This window comes from Calypte anna, chromosome 18 (genome assembly GCF_003957555.1).
Source record: "Calypte anna isolate BGI_N300 chromosome 18, bCalAnn1_v1.p, whole genome shotgun sequence".
NCBI classification, from domain to species: Eukaryota; Metazoa; Chordata; class Aves; order Apodiformes; family Trochilidae; genus Calypte; species Calypte anna.
The window spans coordinates 7,257,418-7,281,042 of NC_044263.1; the positions used below are offsets into that span (position 1 = coordinate 7,257,418).

General features: G+C 38.3%; 1 protein-coding gene across 1 annotated transcript in view; it reads right to left on the reverse strand.

The window, feature by feature from the left end:
- Positions 1–23,625, reverse strand: part of CA10 (carbonic anhydrase 10) — a 158,608-nt gene that overhangs the window by 103,208 nt on the left and 31,775 nt on the right. Inside the window, exon 2 of the mRNA XM_030461832.1 lies at positions 22,443–22,517. Coding sequence (XP_030317692.1) covers positions 22,443–22,517 — 75 coding nt within the window. The remainder of the gene's footprint in view (positions 1–22,442; positions 22,518–23,625) is intronic.

The window sequence follows — 23,625 nt, forward strand, 5'->3', positions numbered from 1 at the left end:
TGGATCTCTGCACCATTTTAGACAGCAGTCTGGCTCCTGCCCTGCACAGAAACTACTCTTACAGTCTGGTTTGCATGCAGCCCACATTCTGGGTCACACTCTCATATAACAAGGTTGTCTAGCTGCTGGTCACTCTGCCAGAAGTTTCTGTATACTGATCATCTTATCTCTGCCTTCAGCTATAAATCTCCCTACATTTATACCACTTGACAGATGACTTGTTGTGAACATGTTACATAGACATAAGGGGGTAAGGTTTTGTCTGATCAACATCTTGCCTTCAAATTTCTCATAACAGAAAAATTATAAAATTATAAAATTGGTTAAATTCAAAGTTTATTTCCTCTGTATGATGGCACACTATAGACAACACCTTTTTTGTGTATGTGTTCCATGGGGAGAAGGTGAAGGGGATTTCTTATATTTTAAGCAAATGTAAAAATCTCTGACACCCTTATTCATAGTCTGAATCTTATTATAGCTGCCTTTTTTTTATTTTATTTTTGTTTTTTTATTTTTCAATTTACTGGGAACAATTTATATTGAGGTATATGAAGAAGCTCTTGTATCAACATGACAAAGCAGAATGAAGGATTCTGATGGCTTATACCAAAGCTATGCATAACACCAGTGAAATAATAGCCACTAGAACAATAAAGCAGGGATTGAATGCTGTTCCCCTAGTGATGAGTACCAAGGATTTGACCAAATAAATACAAAGCTTCCCCTCTACAGAGAAAAGCAATGGGTGAACTGTGTCTGATAAGGATGCCCTTCTGTGGGTACAGGACACTTGCTGATAAGTGTAATGGTGTTGTCTGCAGTGTGTGCTGATGGGTATGTACCAGTCTGCACCTGTGGTGTGACAGGAGGCTGTAGTTTTCCCAGTATGGGATCAGAAGTATAGGCTGTGTATGGTTTCTTAAATTACTGCTTGATCTCAGGAAAAAAATGCTGCTGGACTCAAAAGTCTAGGTCATGAAAGGGTTATGGTCAGTTAAGCAGTGTCTCCTAATCTCTTGCCTGGGGCTTATTTAAAAAAAGGGCTTATTTATAGAGAAGTTTCTCAGCATTCCACCCCATGCTGTGTTTCAGCATCTTGTTGGTAGCAAAGGAGTCCCTAAAAGGAGTCATCTTATTCATGCATCAGATCCTTGTTTATATGCTTGAGCTTTAACATCAGCTGAGGCAATAGCATAAAACACAATCAAATTGTATTTGTGCAGTGATTATTCTTGCCCTGTGTAATTACTGGTCCCTCAGATAAAATCTCAAGCTACTTGATTGAAGCTGGGAATTGAAACCACAGAAAGAATCAGCTATCTGTGTACATCAATAATGCAGTCCATTAATTATTTCCACCTACTCGACTTGAAGAAAATTACCATACTAATGCCTCTGGATAACCACATGGCCTGTTCTGCTTCTACATAAAAGCCAAATGTAAAGTCATAAAAGCTTTGACAGATAAATCAGGGACACCAAAGAAAGGACAGAGTATAGAATGGCATTCATGTCAGTAGTTGGTCACAGAAATCTCCACACTGCAGTAATATTAGACAGTATCACAATGCATTCAAATTTGAGACCTGAAAGTATTTGGATTGCCTTTTAAGAGGCAAAAACTTGATAGCTGAAATATATCCTCAAGAGCATCACCATTATTCAAAAGATGGTAAAAAAAATTAAATTTTTTAATCAATAAATCTTTGAAACACACCCCAAAGATGAAAATTGTGAAGAACTCTTAACAGCATCAAGTTACATACTGCTAATTCCATACTGGTCTGGTCAAATGTCATCATCCCTCTGTATGAAGGATTCTAAATGACAGGGAAAATTTAAACAATTGCACTGGCTAAATGAGAAAGGAAAGAAAACTGGAAAGAGGAAACGAGGAGTTAAATTCTGGAAAGGTATTTTCTTTTTAAAAAAGTGTTAATTTTCTGCTATATGTTTGATAGAGACATCCTGCAATATCATCCTGCAATGCCCTCTTCAAATCATCTTTTAAATTATACCTGCTTATTTCTGCCCAATTAAACATTTTCTTCAATTAAGAGTATTACATAGAAAAAAACTATTAAGCAATCACAATTAGTGACCTCTACACTTGCACAGCTTTTGCTTATTTTCATCTACACGTGTGGGATACCAATGTAGAAAATAATACCACTTTCATTACACTGACTAAACCAGATTACCACAATTTTATAAATTATTATGCTTTTATAAATTATGTAAGGAGCAGTTACACTGTGGTCAGCTGCTTTTGGTCAGCTCCTTAAAAATACCTTTCATATTATCCATTCTTTTTGCATTATTAATATGGCAGGAGTAGGAAGGGGTGTATCTATAGGCAGAGGTAAATCCAGGTCCAAAACTTAAGTAACTTCAGTAACAATCTCCTGGGGCCATTGTTGCCACTGTTCTGAAAATTTAATGTTCTTCTCTGTCATTCCAATCAAAAGGATACAAAGTTTTGGGGAACCTGTCTAACCTTAGTGAAGTTCCTGCTGCTGAAAGATTTAACACAACTATGTTGAGAAATAGAAATTAAATAGATTAAAGGACAGCTTGGTTTAAAGGTTAAGAAGAAACTGGACTGTTTAGTGGAGCTGGCACAAATTGCTCATTAGAATCAGTCTTGGGTAAAGGGGAGGAGGCAACACCCTCTTGTCCTCTTCTCAAGTCACTGAGTATACACAGGGGTGCCAAGGTATTGTATTAATTATTCCATCTAAAATTAGCCACCAGAGGGCAGATCATGTGCTCTTAAAGGGCTTGCACCTTGTTCCAGGGATCTGAAACGGGCAGGAGCTAAGGAGTGCTTCCCCTGAGTGTCTTCATTCTCCTTGTAAATGGCTCTTGGATGGATGGGAAAGAACAGGCCAGGGATTACATAAAGAAGGAGGCAGAGAAGGGCATGGGTGGAGGCTGTGCAATAAAGCAGTGTAAAAAAGCAGTTCTATGCTTCCCAGCAGCCTCCCAGCTGCTGGCTGGAGGCCAGTAGCTACAGGACTGAGCATCAGGTCAGACAGGAGACCCACAGGACAGGCTGTTCAGAGAGGATTACTTGAAAACAGCTCAAGGAGACTGTTAGTGTAAGCCAGAATGCCAGAACAGAATGGATACTCCCAACTGAATCCTAAGGTGAAATTTGCTCTCAATGCATCAGTAAGAGCTGATGCAGGTAATGGGCAAGGAGTGGATGCTCCTTCCTGATTTCAGATAGGGTTTGAAAATGCTGCTATGCTGTCATCAGTGCTTGAAAATGGAAGTGCATCTCGATACAGAGAGCCAACAGGAACAGCTGAGCTGTGAACATCAGGTGTGTCCTCCAGATCAGCTCAAACAGCTACTGCAAGAGAACCCTCAATTATTTCCAACAAGCAGCTCCCCAAACTATGACTGAAAAGCAGTTTAGCACAGCAGTAATCTTGCCAACCCTTCCTTAGCTGACTGCTTCCTTTAGCTGTGGGTGTGTATGCACATCTCATCCCAGTGTCAGTCACAGAGCACTGCAGAGATGCTGTTCATCTGACCAGCACTGGCAGGTGGCATAAGTTTGTAAGGCAATAACCATGTGTGACTTGTAAGGACTTCTCTCAGCTTGTGGAAAATGACAGTAGCAAGCACACTATTTATTTGAGAAATACAGCAGTGCATGAGCATCACCAAGCTGAAAGGAAACCACTTCACCCTGAAGAGCATCACAGCAGCACCCAGTACATTTTGGGAAAGCAATAGGGTGACTGGTCAGTGGTGCAGTGCACAGGATGGAACATTAGAAAATTTCTTACTGGCCCAAAGGCCATAACCCACTTCCCAGTGTGTGACAGGGAGAACAGAGGGGCTGTAGCTCTAGAATGCTCCTGACAGCCTATTTGTCTCTGCCTAAGATTGTAACAGCTCAGAAGGAATGAGCATCAATTGCTTCCAAGGGAGACATGTAAAAGATAATGTATGTTGCCTTCTTAGCAGCAAAGATCCACCAGAAGATAGTGACTTGGAGGCTTTATTACTTGTGACCTTCACATAGAACAGAATACATCTTATTTTTGGAATAATTTCAGCCTGTGGGTACAGCATTTGATGATCTTTTTAGCAGTAGAAGAATAAAATCACACCTTCCTTGAGAAAAAAAGAGCTTTAGGAAGAAAAGTGCTAAATGGCTACATCCAGACAGAGTATAAAACTTAGTTATGCACATGGAAAAGGCTGCAAAGATGACTGATGTTAAAAGTACTTTCTTATGGATCCAAGCTCCTAAATCAGCTCTAAAGTTTGTTATGAATATGATTATCAAATACACCAGGAAATCAAAAATAACATTACCCAGAGGCAAAATCTGTAGCCTCATAATCACTGAAAATATAAGTTTAAGTTGACTTCTGTGGCACAGACTTGCAAATGTATTTAGAAATTGAAATATGAACAGCAGGAACCTGAAAATAGAAGTGAACAAGTTAATTATAATTCCTCAGGCTTTGGAACTACAGCTCTTAACCTTTCCAACCTATTTTTTTTTTTTTAAGAAAAGAAGTGTTCTTATTTAAGTTTCCACTTGATTTCAGTTTTAATTTTAATCAGTTGAATAAACATACTGAAGTAAACATTCTCTCTGAACCAACAGAGAAATTGCTCCTGTCAAAAGGGGTTTTAGAACTGTAACAAACTGGTTCCGTATATTGCCTGGGATCTCCCCTCAGTGCAGCAGTCTGGGTTTAACACTAGCAAAAATAAAGTCTTCTTTTTAAAAACATGAATTCTATTAGCTCATCTGAATATATTTCATGTTGATATGATTTCAATTTGTGCTCTCAGTGAAAATGTGAACATAAACTGTGCTATTCATTTATGTAATTCTTATTTTTCTGTAAGAGCCTTATGTGTTTTAGGTATGTGCTTTAGGATTACTTATGCACTTCTACTAGAAGTAATATCCAGAAGGCTTAGTAAGTACAGATTAGCTCTCTTCAGTGTTCTTGCTTCTGTTTAAACTTCTTTTAACACAAAGCTGCAAAGCTAAGTCAGTAATCATAAATCCTATTAAAATTGCCATATATAAATAGCAATTCACTACAGTTGAAGTTTACCCTCAAAGAGTTTTACCAGTATGATCTGGAAAAATAAAGAAAAGCAAACACCAGGCATACCATCAAAATTGTATTTCTTTCCAGTTTACTTAACTGGGTATCTGCAGTGTCCCAGGAAGGCAAGAAATGGAATAATTTTTTTTTATTTTTTTTTATTTTTTTTTTTTTTTTGAGCCTTGGCAGGACATAGATTATTTTTTTTTTCTTTTGAGAAAAGCTTTCTGCTTTGATCTCTCCTGACAATCCATACATAAAATGACTTTTCTGTCTGAGCTTTAAGACAGTTGTTTCAAGAATCAAAATAATTCTGTTCTGACCCTGATTTTTAAACATCTGTAGGAAGTGTAGGGGTACCCACTGAAATAGAAATACCTCTTGGTTTGAATTCATCTTAGTGGAAGAGCAACAGTGCTTTAGCAACACTAAGCTATGTGCAGTGACTAAACTTATTCCAGCCTGCATGCATTTCTTCTTCAACAGAGAAGACTGAATAAGGCTACAAGGAAAATGTAAAGTATTTATTTCAGAAATATTTGCTAAGTCCAACATAAGCCACAAAACCTTGGCAAAACAAATAAAAAATATACTTCTCATGGTTAGTGTTAGCAACACTGTCTTCACTGTTAGCAGCAATTTTAAGTGTTTCTCAGAAGAGAAAAGGTCAAAGTCTGAGTCTGGCAGGGAGGCAGTTGGCATTGGAAGCTTCACCAGTGATACTTTGCTTTGTTCTGCAATATTAGCAGTTGGCAGCCACGGTAGTGGATGGAGCTATTACTCAGCCAAAGGAATCCAGCAGATCAATATAACAAGTCCTGGACCACTTATAACCAGCCCACTACCTAATGTACAAGAGGAGTATTAATTTATTTACTGTAGCATCAACTGTGGCCAATTCAATAAAAATGTTCTCTATACAAAATTTCTTGGACTTGGCCTAGTGGTTTGCTCCTTGGTCTTGGATGTGAAGTCATAATTTTTGCTGTATTTATGTTTGAGATATTTCAGGATGATAACAGTGACTGGTGCTCTTACTACTACACTGATTTGCTAATATTTCCTACCAAGAAAGAAGTAGCTAACAATAGTAAATTGTTTCATCCATGTTCTGGTTTTGCCATGTGGCATATAAAATCAAGTGGCACTACCTATGAAACAGAGGGGATATTTGCAGGTGGCTGAGAACAAAAATCTCTGGTTTTGCTCACTGAGCTGAGTTTGTCCATTTTCAGTTTCTCTTCCTTCAAGAAATACACTCCAATTTACAGAATGAAAAACTGTAAGCTCTGGGAAATGTCTTCTCTAATACCATCTGAAGCTTCTTGCTGCCATCATTGGTAGAAGGATTTTGTGATGCATTTTAAATCAAAAGTTCTTATGAAATGTGTCTGGGTACAGCAGTTCAGATGGACTGCCTAATGTGCAAGTCGACAGCAGTCATCACAAACCTGCCTGGGTCTCTCCAAAGATGCCACTGATTATTTCCAGTCCTGGAAATTTCTTTGAAAAAGTAGAAAGCAGTTTTTGCAGTCTAGTGAGGTTTCTTTAAGATCTCTTTTCTCTTGAGTAACACTTAGAACTCCTTCAGAGTTTGAAGAGACTATAACTCATTAAAGAGAACTTCTGATACACTTACAAATAAGTGTACAGGCAGGGAAGTGAGACCATATTCAACACAACTTTTGTAAGTGCCAGAATCTTTTCTGCACGAGCTACTTATTATTTAGTTTTTTAACTGAGTGTGTTTAGATCATTCATAAGTCAATAGTGCTGTAATTGCTGCCAGCTTTTTATATATTGACAAAATTAGGCACTGCTGAAAAACCTCCTGGTGCAATCCATACATAACCAAGTCTGTTTCCATTTTGAAATACAACTTGAAGTAGCACTTTTCACATTATATTTTGTCTGCTGATTTTTCTGATCAATCTGACTTTGAGTGTCAAAACTGTCTGAAAATCTGAAATTTAATTAGAAAGTGATTCTCATTTCTCTGTTGAATTTGGTGCTTAAAATGGCTGAAAGCCTGAGTGCCTCTTTGTTAGTTTAAATCGGATTTTGTGGAGACACTGTACTTTTTTTCTTTCAGATGATCTTCTTTCTATAAATAGAAGGCAAAAGGGAAAAATATGGCTTAAACTTTATCAGCAGATTCAAACTATTTCTTCAGTGTTGAGCCAGCTCATATTATGGTCCTTTAAGAGATTAACATTTCTGACCTGTGAGGGACAGTGCTGAATCCCTGAAAATCTGCCAGCCTTATACAGGTTCTGATAACAATACTGGATCAGGAAACATTTACTGTCAACTTAGCATTCTGTTTTCTACTGTTTAAACCTCTGTCAAAAACATGATAGTGGAGAAACATTAACTGTATGGAAAGGGTTCCAAACTGGTGTTCGAATTAATAGAGTTGTGCTGATTTTATTAAGAAGAGAGGGTGTGGTTCTGCACTATTTTCCACTTTTAAAAGATATCCAGCCTACCTTTAGCCATCTAGTATTTTTTGGTTAATTGCTAAATTCTTAGATTTCCTTCTTATGTAGTGTTTAATAGATCCAGTCTCTCTGTTCTTCTGGGAAATTCTGGTTGCTGTCTCATGCTTTTGTGCATTTTGATGCACTTTATAGTCCTCACCTGTCCTCAAGAGAGTTGATGCCTAATTCAGTGCTAGAACTCCCCACAAAATGACACTACTTTGAATTCAGTGTTGGTTGGTTTCACTTCATGAATTGAGGAACTGAATGTTTATGACACCTTTTATTTCCTTGGATTTCACATACTCCAGATGACAGGAATAATTTTCAAGAGGCCAAGTAAAGTGTAGAATCTGTTCAAGTAGAACCTAGGCAGCTGTGACTTGCCCATGTCTTTGTGAGCCTCAAAACACATTTCTGAATAATTTACATCTCTAAATTCATTTTGAACAAAATTCCCCTCAGACTTGTGTTCTAGACTTCTGAAACTAGCAAGCCCTGGCAATATACAAAACCTGTTTTCCACTGACATCTTCATACTTCTTAAGATTAAAAAGAAATATATATATAAAGCATGCTCTTCTATGTTTTCTCTATAACATCATTTATCTTATTCCTATTCTTCTGACAGCTTGTAATGCTTCCAGAGCTTATATTTCAATGAATGTTTCAGCAGCTCAATCTCTTTTTGGGTGCCATGGTCTGGCCTCAGTTCTTCCAGCTGAAACATGGCCAAGCATTTGTAGGAGCTGCAGAGATTTATTTCATGTGAGTTGAAGGTGGAATAAGCAGCATCAGGCTGCCTCCCCCCTCAGTGGTTTTGTAATGCTGGGCTTAGCTCCTCTGAAGCTTCCTGGATGAAGCTGGCTACAAGTTGCTCTGACTGTGATACAACACCAAAGCACAATTTTCTCAGATACTGCTGTGTTATTCTCCTCAGCTTCTGAGAATCAAATTACTCAATGGCAGACAGAAAAATATTTTGGAAACCTTTGCTGTGTCTTCTCTCTTCCTGGAGTGAGAGAAAGCACAAGGATTACAAGCAGCAACAGCAGCAAATGTCTCAGAGATGTTCCTTATAACTGAGGGCAAGATGCTTGTTGTGCCTAGAAAAGCACAGGCCACATTAGAAATGTTCTTTGAAAGCAAGGTAGAAATGAATTTAGCATCCTAATTTTTCTGATAAATACAAATCCTTCTATGGCAATCTATGCATCTGATGAAAGTTATTTTTTTTTAAAAAATACGTGTTTGAAAGCACATAGGTACACCACTTACAGTTATTGCTCAGCAATCTGAATGACCCTAAAGATATCATCAAGAAAGTGATAAGAAACGTAACTTCTATTACAGTACCTAAATAAAAGTGTTTAGTGCGGTGGTCAGCAGAAATAGGGTATGAGCAGAAAATGATGTAAGCATAGGTTTATTTGTAACATCAGCACATTGATGCACTGGGCTCAGATACTGTAATTTGATTGGCATTGCTTTATTAAGTTTTGGCTGCATTTAAGTAGACTGGGAGTGCTGTTATGAAGCTCCAGAACATTAATCCAGGCTCCAGCTCTCATTAATACTGATGAGTGAAGGCAGTTAATTGAATTATGTATGAAGTACTGCTGATTAAATAATATTTCATTCCTTGCTATAGAATTAACTCTGCTTTATTAACAGCCACTGTTGTCTCTGATAGTGAATGTCAGAGGGACCTTATCTCAGTAATTCACTTTCATTTTTTTAACCATCTGCTCAGGTTACTTATACATTTTAATCTATTCCTGCTTCTACTGGCCTTAGAAATAAATATTTTTTCTTTCCCAAATAATGGTGTGATATTGGAAATATTCTCCTTCATTGTAGGAAAGGCTTCTATGTAACTTTTCAATTAATTTTTCTCACTGACAATAGAAAAAGATTCCACAGATTACCTGAACATATACTTGTGATTCCATCTCAAGAATGAAATACAACATTAACTATTTTTATTTTACTTAGCTGCTGATTTCTACTTTCTACTTTTTCTACTGTTTTCAACTATTGCATGAAAAACCAGGGCCACTCTGCTAATGAGGGAGGGAAAGGAAAAAAATCCAGGCAGAACCTGAAGTCATAAACAAATTTTAAAGCTGGGTTTTAGAAAATAAACTATTATCTTTTCAAGAACTCTGCTGAACAACTACAAGAAATACTGTCCTCTCCAGCCAGCAGATGTTTACAATTAATCTCAAAGACAAGACAACTGAAAGAGATCTCAGTTATTTAGCTGTTCAAAGACAACATGACAAAAGCTAATTAGGAAAGTGGCAATGATTGAAAACCAACAAAAGCCTGAACATTGTCAGGACACGTGGGTTACCCCTGGAACATGTTGTTAGAAGGCATGTTCTTTCATCCTTTTTTTAAGCTATGTTATGAGCTGGCAAAACATCCTGAAATTATGTTTACTGAAATTTGGTACTAATACATCTATTAAAGCATATGAAATGCTGAAGATCTGTCCAAAGGGGGCAGCCAGGCTGGTGAAAGGACTCAAGCATAGACCATATGAGGAGAGGCTGAGGGAGCTGGGGGTGTTCATCCTGGAGAAGAGGAGGCTCAGAGGAGACCTCATCACTTTCTACAACTCCCTGAAAGGAGGTTGGAGCCGGGGGGGGTTGGGCTCTTTTCCCAGGCAACTCTCAGCAAGACAAGAGGGCAGGATCTCAAGTTGTGCCAGGGGAGGTTTAGGTTGGAGATTAGAAAGAATTTCTTTATGGAGAGGGTGATCAGACATTGGAATGGGCTGCCCAGGGAAGTAGTGGATTCTCCATCCCTGGAGATATTTCAAAAGAGACTGGATGTGGCACTCAGTGCCATGGTCTAGCAACCGCAACGGTGGTTCAAGGGTTGGACTTGATGATCTCTGAGGTCCCTTCCAACCCAGCCAATTCTATGATTCTATGATTCTATGAGAAGTATTTTCAATGCAGAGGATGTGCTTTCGTGATCAGCCTTGAAATAGTCTAAGAATGAGCCTTCTGGTGATGGTCAGACTCCTGGCCATATGGAAAACGTTTTCAGTGCCGTGGAATGAAACACTGTCATGCACAAGTGACAGAACACCACCAGCTTATTTTAACAGGAGCAGAGAGAATGGAGAAGTTGTAACACATACCAAAACATAGAAATGCCACCTTTTCACTATTCCATGTAGTTCATAAATACAAAACTGAGGAGCAGTCTTTAAAAAAGTCTTTGGAGAATAGAGAGCTCATGGGAAGTACCTTTGTATAGATGTGTTACTGTTTGCCACTGTTTACACGTGGGTTGTACAGAAAAATTATTTTTTATAGGTTGATGTTAGAATGAGAAACAGTGAAGGAAATGCTTAGAAAACTCTTTAATGCAAGTGAATCAGGTGAATCCAAACTGCAAGAATACCATCAGTTAGGATAAGAGAGTACACCAAGGCTTCTAATTAAGGATATTCATTCTTCTGACACAATTTTTTCCCCTTGGTATTCTTTTAATTATGATCTAAAACAAAATTTCAGGGAGGCAAACACTATCTGAAATGTGGTTTACAGGTTTACAGTTTGATACTGAGATATCTCTTGCAAAAGAACTATAATGATAAGTAATCTGCACTTACACTTATGAATAATGGAAATGGTCTGTGGCTGAAGCACTGAACTCCCAGAATCAGAAAAAATGAATTTTTTCTAATGTACCTATGAAGTCTTGTATAATTTGTATCAAAAAAAGAGGGGTGTCCATAACATTAGCTGCTTACAAGACAGGACTAATCTTGATTTTTCTTCTACTAAAATGTGATGGTGCCATAACCAGACTGAAATGAAACTCAATTTTCACAGTGCTGTGAAAGGCGAAGTATCTTAATCAAAGATGATAGAAGGTCCCTCTCTGAAATCACTGGTTCATTCTGTATTTTGAAGGATATATTCAAGGAACCCAGAACAAGGACCAAAGGCAAACACACAGAAACCAAAGCTAGAAAAATGATTTGCTTTGCAAGTTAGAATTTGAGTCACTTTGCCATTGTAGTTTATTTCTTTTGCTTTGGTAGCTACAAAAAAAATGGAAGAAAGAGGTACCAAAAGAGGTACCAAAAGAGGTTGGAAAAGTGCACGTCCATAGAACACCCAGCTGGGATTTTGAATTGCCTGTGAAAATATTGATTTCAGAGTCACAGACTGAGGAACGGATGAGGAGGAGGCTGGTAGCCATCTGTGGAGGAAGCTTTGCTTGGTTCTCATGGGCTCCAAAGATCATGAAGTGCTGTTGAGGGTGCCAGATGGCCTGATGCCACGAGGCTTCTCAGTTCCAGCAAACAAGCTCTGGGAAGCTTGCCCATGAAATCATAGCATATATTCTAAAACAAGCACCATTTGGTATTTCTTCAGTCTGAAAGCTGATAAGAAGCAGATTTTCTTTCCAAAGCAGCTCAGACTTCTAGGGCTTCTTTTGACTGTTAGTATTGAAAGCATGGCAGGGGAGTCTCAGGAGAGTTGTTGGCAGCAGTATTAGAAGTGTTGACTTAGGATTTGGTGCCTCTCCTCCAATCTTTTTTGGCTTGGCTACACATTTCCACATGACCCATTCCAAAGACAGTGGCTGAAGAATACCCACTGATTTACAGTGTTTCCCACTTTTACACATCTCTTCAGTATTGTGAGGACAAGTGATGGTTTTTCATGTCAAATGTTACTTTCTTTTCTCTCAGTCAAAGAGATTTATTTCTCCAATAGAGAGAAATTGAACCCTCTTCTTTCTTGAAGAAAGAACTGTATCTTGAGGCTCACTAATATTTACTTCCATAGCCACAATTAACACTGAATTCTCATGGAACTAACCAGGTATGAACTTGCTCATAACTAAGCTGAATGTGGTTTTTTCTCCTTTTTCTGCTTCAGAGAAAGTTACTGTAAAAGTCTCATTAGTGTAAGCCAGCAGAGGGCCTTGATGCAGCCTCTAATGAGTTGCAACACCTACAAATCAGTATCAACAAAACTAAGTGACAAGAAACCAGATGTTAACTGTGATATCTTGTGATGAGACCATGATAGTGCAAAACCACTACTGAGACTGTGAGTCCATGACATGAAAGGCATACAGGCTTCCATCACTGGTGCCTTAAATACTGAACTTCCCTTAAGTATTTCCAACACTGTCTTATAATGTGCCCTGAACAGCAGTACTGTGCAGAGCTGAGAAACAAAGGTATCAGAAAACCCCAGACATGCTGGAAGTTAGTGCATTTGGACAGAGGTGCTTTGGGATGCTTGTATAACAAGAGGTTCTTAATTAATTTTATTTAGGTATTTATAATAAGCTTGAAAAATGAAGATTAGGATATGAATTGCATACGTCTTCCATAGTTTTACACGTGTGCACCTACAAACAGAACTGTAGTAATTTTTACTGATCAATTTTTACTTTTATGCCTCCTATTAATAGGATTTTGGTAGAATCCAAAAGAAATTCCCCACACCTCTCCTTCTAGGGCAAATCGGAAATAAAAATATTGGAGAAGAGACCCAGTCCCACAGAGTCTAAATTTAGAATGAGAAATACCTACAGAACACGGTGAACTCAGTAGGTGATTCATTTCCTGGAGAAGATGATTGCTAAAAGCTCAAGTACCTCCAGAAGGTCACTCCCACCTTCAGAAAACATACACAACTACTTATTTTTAGAGTTCTGTAGAAATGCCTTGCCCACACAGTAAACTGGACATCTGTTCTTGTATTTTGCTGCCAGTTTCGTGAAAGTTAAAAATTCTGGGCTCACTGTTTTTACTAAATAAAAATCTCCATTTATTTCAGTCAAAGCAAAAACCAGTTTTGCATAAACTGTTGCTCATGGACCTAGTAATCACATCTAAGTCTGCTGTTGACATTCATTGTGGGTTGCTGGTCCTCCCACAAGCACATTCCTGACTTCAGATAGAGCAGCTGGAAAGGGTGTTGGTTTCAGTGCTCACAAACTTACACTGCTAAATCAGAGGAAAAAATGGTAACTCTCCTCCTTTCTGTTGCTATCACAATATAGAGATGCTGTTCCTCTGTCCAAATCAGCCCATTCTCCCCGTGCTGATCAGCCCAATAGCTGACTGCTGGGTCTGCACAGGAACACTGCAGTGCTTCTTAGGTTATAAATGAGAGAATCAAGCACCTAGGATGAAAAATCCAACTAAGCTCATGGAAAGACTAAAGTCTGGTCATTTCTGCTGAGATTATAGTGGAATTCAGACTGGAAGGAAGAAATTTGGGCATCATCTCAGTCAGCCATTGGGCAGATGTAAAGATACTTGGGATAGTTATAGTTGGGATAGTTATAATATGAGATATCTCTTGGTATTTAAGTTGAAAGTGTGCCAAGGAGAGAATAGAAAATAAAGTTGTATTGTGAGAAGATTACTCATAGCCATTTCTAGGTGAGACACAGGATGATCTGGAGGTCACTGAAAATAGGTATCATGAAGTGAAAAGGAAAGTTAGGGAGTAAGAACACATACCAAACTTAGAGATTCTTTGAATAAGGACACTTGAATCTGGTCCTATTTGTTAAATTTCTGCTGTAAAAGTAAAGTACTTCTCTAAAATATGAATTTGCCTGCATGTTTAAGACTACAATATAGAGGACTCTTGTGCAGTTTAAAAAAGTTTCAGAAGTCATATCAGGAAAAACTTAGTCTCATTATCATAGAAAATGATGTACTGGGATAGTCTGCCCAGTGCCCACTTTCTGACAGCAGATTCTGGCTTTAAAAGAGAAGATATCCACAGAACAGGCCATTTGAAAGCAAAGTGGAGCTTTCCTTTACTGACACAAAAAGCAAAACAAGACAAAAGTTCTTGTGCCACTCCCTTTGCCTTTAGAACACAAAAGCAGGACAAAAATGTTTGTTTACTCTCTCTATCTAAGGATAGTAAATGACAGGGCTTTTTACAACTATCCTGTCTGCAAAAGCACCAGAATGACACAGAATGCAAAGAACTCAGTGCCTCCTTTCTGCTCCCCAATCCCACAACCAGGTTTGCAGACAGATCATGCTACAAGATTTAGTGCACTCCTTCTTTACAGAGGGAAATGTTAGAGAGAGGGTGAAATTCTGTACTTTAATACAGTTTGAGAAATGTGGCACATGGGTGCATGATTAGTAAGCAAAAACACACCCTTAAAAAAAGAGTGTGAAAATATTACCTTATTAAAGCCAGCTGACATTATTCCAACAGCTTTTTATTTAAAAACCTGCAACTAAAATCCCCTATTCTCCAATTATGAACAGTATGCTCCACAAAATTCTTGCTGTAAATATGTGGCCCAGCAACAGAATTGTGTGAATGTACATTATGCATGAAAACCAATGCAAACTCATGTTGCAGAACAAGGTCAAGCAGGAAATTGAAAATTAAATGCCAGTATCTCAGAAGTAGCTTCCTGAAGGGCACATTAAAAACAATTTACCAGAAATCTTCCCAGAAATAGGCAAGAAACAAGGACATCATTCATTCAAAGCCATTTAATGTAATTTAACTTTTTCTGGATTTCCCTTTAATCTGTGGTAGAGTTTGGGAGGTGGGAATTAACTAATACTTAGTTATTTACCCCATTTTCAACTTCTAACAGAATAGAGAAGACTTTTCCAGGGACTGAGATTGTTATTTAAATATTATTTACATCCTTTGGAACTTTACAGTCAGAATTAGGTACAAAATGATACAGTATGTGCCTCCTGGCATCTTCTTACCCTCTTGCCTGAGCAAGTTGGATGTACAGTTCCCAGAGTTTTTGGGAGAAACTGTGTATCTTACCTATTTATCTCCTTTTCCTTGGCCAGTTATTTGCATTTGAAGGCACTTAAATAGAATTTGTAGATCTGCTCATCAGTCTTAAAAAGCCACTGGGACAATTCCATTGTGGTTACAGTGAGTTACAGCTGTAGGCAGAGAATCATCTTTCTGTGCACAAGTCTTACCTCATTTCACATCTCAACAAATACCAAATTTTCATTTTCATCTTTTTTCCACTCTCAATTATTTTTATTACTTGAACTTAGGCATAGGACTTGCATAGAAATAATATAAAATAAATTGGCATACAGTATTTATAAGGCTCTCTAAAAATGAGTTTACACTCATTTAACTGGGAAGCTGTATCCAAAGAATTGACAGTGAGAATAATGTGTCCATGGCCCTGAGACAGAGCCTGTTCCAGTGGAAGGACTTCCATTGTTTTCACCAGGCTCTGTGGGAGGCACCATCTTGTTCCTCCTGTACTCTCCAGAACTAAAAAGCCACAAGTCTAGCAACAAAGCAATACACTCATAAATGTGAAATTACAATGAGCAATAAAATCTTGAGAGGCTACTTTCTCTATTACTTTAATTTATAGTCCTATCATCCCATTTAAAATGCCCATTAAAATGCCAAGTAAATTCTAAAGATGTCAGTATGTAGATAATAGTGCCTGCCAAGGCCATGCAGTGTGTTTCAGCCATATTATAATAGGCTTCAGTCATTTAGTTCTTCTTTATTTCAAGAAAGTCTAATTTAAGACTAGGAAGAAAAGCCTTTTGAAGGTGCCCAGCTGCTGGATAGGAAAAGCAAAATGGAATCAGAACTCATTCCTAGGAAATGGCCTGACATGCAATGATGAATAAGTACTCTGCAGCCTAGTCTGGAAATTTTTAGAAAGGTTGTGTTATCTGAGATGCTTTCTCCTCTCTCCTATGCTCTATCCTCTGAGCCACAGAGAACAGCTAAATCCTGCAGTTCTAAAGAGGTAATAAAGATGGGAATTAGCCATCATTCCTATCTGCATCTGACTGAGATCCAAAGGAGCAGCTCCTCTCAGAACTGAGCATCTCATTCACCTCATACCTGGTAGTGCTGTGGTGACACCAGGAGGATCCCAGGTACAAAGGTTCAGTCCTTCCAGTCAGCCCCTCCCCTCCATGAGAAGCAAAGGCTGCAGGATTACAAGATGACATCCTCAAAAAGCACATTATTGCTCTGCAATTGCAGGGTAAACACTCAAGAAGAAAGTAGATGGAGGCACAAGTGTGTAAACTAGTAATTTCAGTCCAAGTGAAGAAGTTGGAAAGAGATAGTTTTATATACAACCATTGTAAAAGGAATAGTCTTGTAAGGATTGATTTTTTTCTTTTTAGTTCTTTTTAAAGACTTAGCTTCTGATATCCTTATTCAAGAGATGTAGCATTTGACTCAGCAAGCAAATCCCCCTGTTTCCAATGGGACTTACATTTCACACAACCCTACTAACCTAGAATTTTTAAAGCTGTTCCTGGTCTACTTTTGTACTCATTGCTTCAGCCAGACTTGCTTCTACTTATTCTGGTATAGAAACACAGTAACACCTGGATCTCAGAGCCATTACTAAATGTACTTGGCTATTCTGTGGCCTGCATGCATCCACCCTTCTTCCTTCATCACTTCTGAAGCTACAACTTCGTATTAGTGCCAAAGTTTCATTGCAAATCATCACACACTTCTGAAGCTACAACTTAGTATTAGTGCCAAAGTTTCACTGCAAATCATCACATAACATTCTTTGAACCTTTGAAATAGAAAATCTGGTGGTGCACAGGAAGGAGGGATGCCAGATTCACAGTGCCTGTCCTGTTGCCTGCTGTTACTCCTCTGTTGGGGCAGCTGTACCACATCCAAAAGATGTGGATGTCTCCAAAGGATCTTCAGGAACATGTATTTTCTTTTTTAATCAACAGCACAGGGACACTGGGCAGACTAACCTGATGACAGGTATTCAAAGCAGTTGTTTTTTTCTCTCCCAGACTCGATGTTATTGCCTTGAATATACCATATCCATCTTTTTACCTACATATAATTTAATATTTGTGAAATGACCTCCCTGGGTAAAGACCTTCATTCTCCACCTGAACACCCATAACTGAAGCTTCTAGGTATTAAGGACACAGAAAAAATAAATTAGGAGAAGGACATAAAAAGATCCTAAAGAAATACCTCTGTGCTGGGTTGGAACATGGATCAGCAATGTGTTCCAGTGTCAAGTGAACAACTTCCAGTGCCTCCTGTTTATTTTCCCCTACATCAGTATTTTTATTTCTTGACCAGATACTGAAAGGCTCTGCTGTTGTCTACAGGAACTTGTGAATTATAGCACTGCCATTTGTGCAGCTGTAGTTAACGACCTGTCAGGTTTCCCATTATGATCTTATGTTGTTATTTTCAGGGTTTATGTCCTGACTATAAAGTTGGTGACTGCTTGCTCTGAAAACAACAATGCATTTTTTGTACATTTTATAAATATAAAATGAAAAAGTGACCCAATATAAAACCACACTCAGAAAGAAAAAAGTGACAATTTTAAGTATTATTTTCAGCAATAGAAGAAACAATCAATAACATTCAAGAAGCTTCCTTCTTTGGCCAGAGCCATTAACTATAATGTGATTTACAGCTCTGAGCAGGGTCAGTGGGTAGCTGGAAATGCATTCAGTAGGTAACTGTATTTTATGGTGAGTTTCTTCATAAGAGATAGTAAATCTCTTGACAGCCACAAATAAATAGCATGTGCTCAGAAATATCATTGTGGGGTAAAGTTATATGATAGCTGTATTTTAATGTGTGTAACAGAAGTAAAACTTCTCCAAATAATATCTTCACATACCCATAGGCAGGTAGACATGGTAAATGATGAGCATGGATTTTTGCTCCTGAGTGTTCAGTGGATCCATGGTTCAGTGAATTAACAACTGACCTTTTTAGAGAAGTGTAGCAGAGGAGGAAATTTTCACTGAGTGCAAATAAGTTGTTTCAGACTATCAAGTCAATAGCAGTGCCCTAACTGAAGACCCTACATAATCCTTACTCATATACACATGTGGTGCTTTCAGAAATCAAGTTCTCATAAGCTATTATAAAAAGAGGATTTTTATAATGCTACTATCCATCTTTTAGAAGAACACATGCTTACACAGAAAAAAAATTACTACTATGAGATAATTAATAGCCAAAGCTCCCCTCCTTCCATAATCAAGCATGGCAGATGTCATTCCTCACTTTCAGTTTGGAAGATGCATCTAAGGTCTTACCTAGGAATGAACCTGCTCTTTTTTTTTTAAAGCAAAAGCTTAAGAGGATGTGCTCATCATAGAAAGATGAACCCTTCGTACGTCACAGATGTGGACTTACAGGATTTTCACTTTTAACCAGCTCATAGTGGGATGGGCTAGTATTTTAAAAAAAAGAACTTGCAGAAAGAGTAATTTTTAAACCAGCAGCAAGTGTAGGTCTTCAAAATACTGTTATAATTGTATACTCCACAGCATGTAGGACAGCAGATGCTTTTTGCTTCCTGTTCTGCTGGTTGAGGATTTGGACTGCATAAAAAAAGTAATTGTACTGATATCCCTAAAATTGTCATCTAACCTAACAGCAAACTGTGAGGTACAATAATTGATGAGGATCTGCACATTATTGCCTTGAAGGGCTTCCATATGAGCACATTCCTAAAGTAGAAGGGAGACACTTCTTGTATCCTAGCAGGAGGAACCTGTAGGTTCAGCAGGAGAGGTATGAGGCAGCTGGTAACACAGCAAGACACAAGATGCTGTCCAAGGAAGTGTTTTTTCCAAAGGGAAGGCTTGACCTTTGCAGTGCCTGATTGGAATACAACTTGAATCATCTGGTCCTGTCAGTAACCAAAGTAAAGTCTGAGATAGATCTTGTTAGATGCAATTTTTCTTCCATGGGTAACTTCAGAGGAAAATACAGACCCAAGAAAGCTAATTAGACTGTAACAGGGAAAAGGACCTGAGAAGCAATGTTGAGCAGTGCAAAGAGAAGCTGGGAAAAAAAGTGTGATTGGTCTTGCACCTCATCTTGACCTAGATCCTCTCCTACCAATCTGATGCACATCAGTGGTTCTAAGCCACTGGTTTGCAATACATAATTTGAGTCATGAATACCAGAACCTATGAAAAAAATATTTGTGCCCAGGTGAACATGTTACATTAGAAAGTAATTTAAAATAATTTTTAAAAACTCTATTCCAGAATATAGGGAGTCTTGGATTTGGGGAATGTGGTGAAGTATGGTTTGATTTCATTAATCCTCAAAGACAAATCTTTGAGCACGGGATCCACAGCAGCACTTGTCAGGACTTGACTTAAATGCATTCAAACCAGACTATTAAGAGAAAAACTTATGAATGGCATATTCTAACCATGGTATATTGTGATATGCTCTTAAATGCATTCTTACACAACTGCACATGAAAGAAGATATAATAGTTCAAAGAAAAAATTACTGACTTTGCTTTGAAGTAAGCAAAAAACATTCCCACAGCCAAAGCTGTGACAGACAAACCCTACCAACTCCTCCTGGGGTGTTTTACAATGTTATTACACCCATTTAGCTACCTCTATGCCTGTGGTTGCTCCCCCAGGCAGCAAGAGAGCTGTGTTCATGTCAATCATATTAGCTGAGATGCCAGTTTTGGATTGCAGTGACAGAGTTTTGGACCAATATTCCTTTCTAGTATCTTCGGGGATTGTATCTTCCAGCCCTGAGACAGGACTAGCAGCTGTAGAAAGGAAACATCTTAGCAGATGGCCATAGCTTCTTGCTTTGGTGCACATCAGTCAGCAGCTTCAGCCGTAGCTCCTCAGACTGCCTCACAGCTATCACCTCTCAGGTGCTAATTAGCATCTCCTGCAAGATCTGATATGTGACTGCTAACATCATGGATAAACTTATTATGCACTAGCATATCCTTCCTGATGTGTTAGTCTGAGATCATAACCATAAAGTGCATCCTTGAAATGCTTTAAATATGTCTTTCAAAGACTCCAAAATCTAGGTGGTGCTGAAAAAAATTAGTTGTTTGTTCTGTAAAAATTCATGGGAGTTTTCTGCTGAGGCTTTCAGCCTTTGAAAAGAAACATGCCAGTCTGCAAGAAATGTGCCACCCATTTACCCTTGCTTTCTGCACAGCTGCTTCAAGTGAGCTGTTCATAAGTGTCCTTCTGGACCAGCTCTTGAGGATGTGTGCTAGGCTAGGCCAATATTCAACATGTAATTTAGGGATTTCTCAGATAGGAGTTCTGACTTCACTGTACTCTAAAAGGTCTTATCTGAAAGTTTGAGTCACAACAGTTCCCTCTAAAGATGCTGCCAAGTCTGAATTTCTCAGGGTATTCAGACTGGAATATCAGAAGCATTACCTGATAATTTATATTTCTTTACATGCCAGTTGAATTATTTTTCTCAATAATTTCAAGATTAAATAATTAGAGGACGTGTCATGCAAATCAGGAAGGCTGAAATTTCTTCTTGAAAGCAGGTGAGTAATGTTCTCCAGGTTTCTTCCCCTGTAATCAACATTAGTAACTAAACATACACAAGAATGTCCTACAGCATCTAGGACAGCCCAAACCAAACCCAAGTAAATCTGAAAAGCACTTTATGCTACATCAATATGTAATTAAGCTCCAGGCTTGTAGATGTTGGTTTTCATGTGTGCTTTTCACAAGACTTTTGCTGCCAAAACCTCATTGAAATGCTGAAATATTTAATCTTATTTGTACTTTTCCTATTGAGATAACCAGCACTTGGGATATTTTGAATGACTGACAGATTATAACTGTTGCCACAACAGTGAAAATATCTGATGATGCATTAAATCTACATATTCTTAGGAACAGCTCACACAATGGCCAAGTAGTTTTCTAGTACTTTGAAAAAAATATTTTTAAAAAAAATCATCTAGCAGTTTTCAGGGTGCATTCATGACAGAATTTGAAGCTCTATTTTAACTTAAAATATATAGCTAAGATATATAAAGTAATGCAAATTCATCTCAATTGCACTGAAAACATACTCAGAAAAATAATCACTGGATGTTTCTGTGTATAATGAATGAGGAATGTACTGACAAACCAGCTCCTCAACTGAACAGAAAAAGGAGGTTGCTAAAGGGGGGTCCTGAGTCCCTTTTGCAGTGGAAGCATGTGGTTAAATGGAAGAGTGAAGACTCAACAAAGCTGAGTTCTTTTCATATTGAAGGGAAGAATAATTTACAGAAAGGGACCTTAAAGAAGGTAAGGTGTCGAATGTAGGGCAAAAACAAAATACAGAATTGTCAGCCTTAGAACTATCAGTGTCCCAGGCAGCTTGAATCCTGACATGTGTTAGAGACCCAGAGCTAAAAAAGAACAAGCTCAGGCCTGCTCAGACCACAGGGTATTTAAGGACTATATAGCATTAGGACAACCAATACACATGAATTTCACTTTTGCCTATTAAATTTAGCTGGTGTTGCTTATTTAGGTCCTTTTTGCTGCCTAGAGACTATTTGCCATTTACTAAGTTAGAATTTAATCTTTTTTCACTCACTGTTTCTTGCTTCCAAAACAAAAACTGGTGCAAGTTGCATGTTAGGTTCATGTTTCAGAGAGGCTCCTTTCCTAATATACTCAAATTTGTAGAAATGGGATTATTCAGAAGTGCTGCATCAGATAAGGAAATCCATCTAATCAACAATACTGCTTTTCTGTCCTCCCTTTCTCTTTTCTATACACAGAACACCCACACCCACAGAGTGGCATAATGTTAGTTTTACTGAGAGAAAGCAGAAATGTCAACTAAGCAATTTATTTCCCAGGTAATACCCATCTTTGGATGATGTATTGACAAAACCCTTCTATGCTTCAATATAATGTGATGTTGAGTAGTTTTGTATTTCAAATCTTTGCAATGGATTTAGAAAAACCCAAACAAACAAAAAGTTTCCCCACACTCAATTATATTTCATTCAGTGAAGAAATATTTAATAAAACCTAAGAGTTTAAAATTACACTTACCTGGAACAAAGCTTCCCTGGACCACCTCCTTATAAGCCCACCAGCCTTCATGGATTTTTGGTGAATTTTGTTGAGCTAGAAAGAAATAATAATAAAAAAATCCATAAGACTAAGGCAGGGCATAGGAAATATTTCATTACATAAATTTTGGGAACTAACAGGGTGTCATTTTACACAGAAGCCTACTGCTACTTAGTATTAGCAGAAGTACTGCTACCCATAGTAAAGCTGATACCAAGATTTTTTTCATATTTTTTCCAATCTGCTGCATTAGTAAGGCACAGATTGCATGAGATAAGCAAGAAAATTAGATTATCAAAGCCTTGTACTAAATAATTGGATGTCTCTGCAATTGTTTCAGCTATTAGGGAAGAGTATAACCTGGCATGACTCTGCACATTCCACAGACAGCAGCATATCCTCATCTCTTCAGTACACATGAAGATGAAACATGTAAGAAGGAGTAAAATAAGTAAAATAAGATGTTGTACCACAGACATAGATATAGATATAAAATATCTAACATAGAGCAAGAACAATGCTGGAAGTCCTGCTGATTTACAGAAAACTGGAGAGTTGGGCAGAGAGAAACATGATGAAATTCAACAAGGGGAAGTGTAGAGTTTTGCATTTGGGGAAGAACAACACGATGTCCCAGTATAGGTTGGGGGCTGACCTGCTGGAGAGCAGTGTAGGTGAAAGAGACCTGGGGGTCCTGGTAGACAAGAGGATGACCATGAGCCAGCAATGTGCCCTTGTGGCCAAGAAGGCCAATGGCATCCTGGGGTGCATTAGAAAGGGTGCGGTTAGTAGGTCAAGAGAGGTTCTCCTCCCCCTCTATTCTGCATTGGTGAGGCCGCACCTGGAGTATTGTGTCCAGTTCTGGGCCCCTCAGTTCAAGAAGGACAGGAAAGTGCTTGAAAGAGTCCAGCGCAGAACTACTAAGATGATTAAGGGAGTGGAACATCTCCCTTATGAGGAAAGGCTGAGGGAGCTGGGTCTCTTTAGTTTGGAGAAAAGGAGACTGAGGGGTGACCTCATCAATGTTTTCAAATATGTAAGGGGTGAGTGTCAGGGAGTTGGAGTTAGGCTTTTCTCAGTGGTGACCAGTGATAGGACAAGGGGTAATGGGTGTAAATTGGAGCACAGGAGGTTCAAGTTGAATATTCGAAAAAATTTTTTT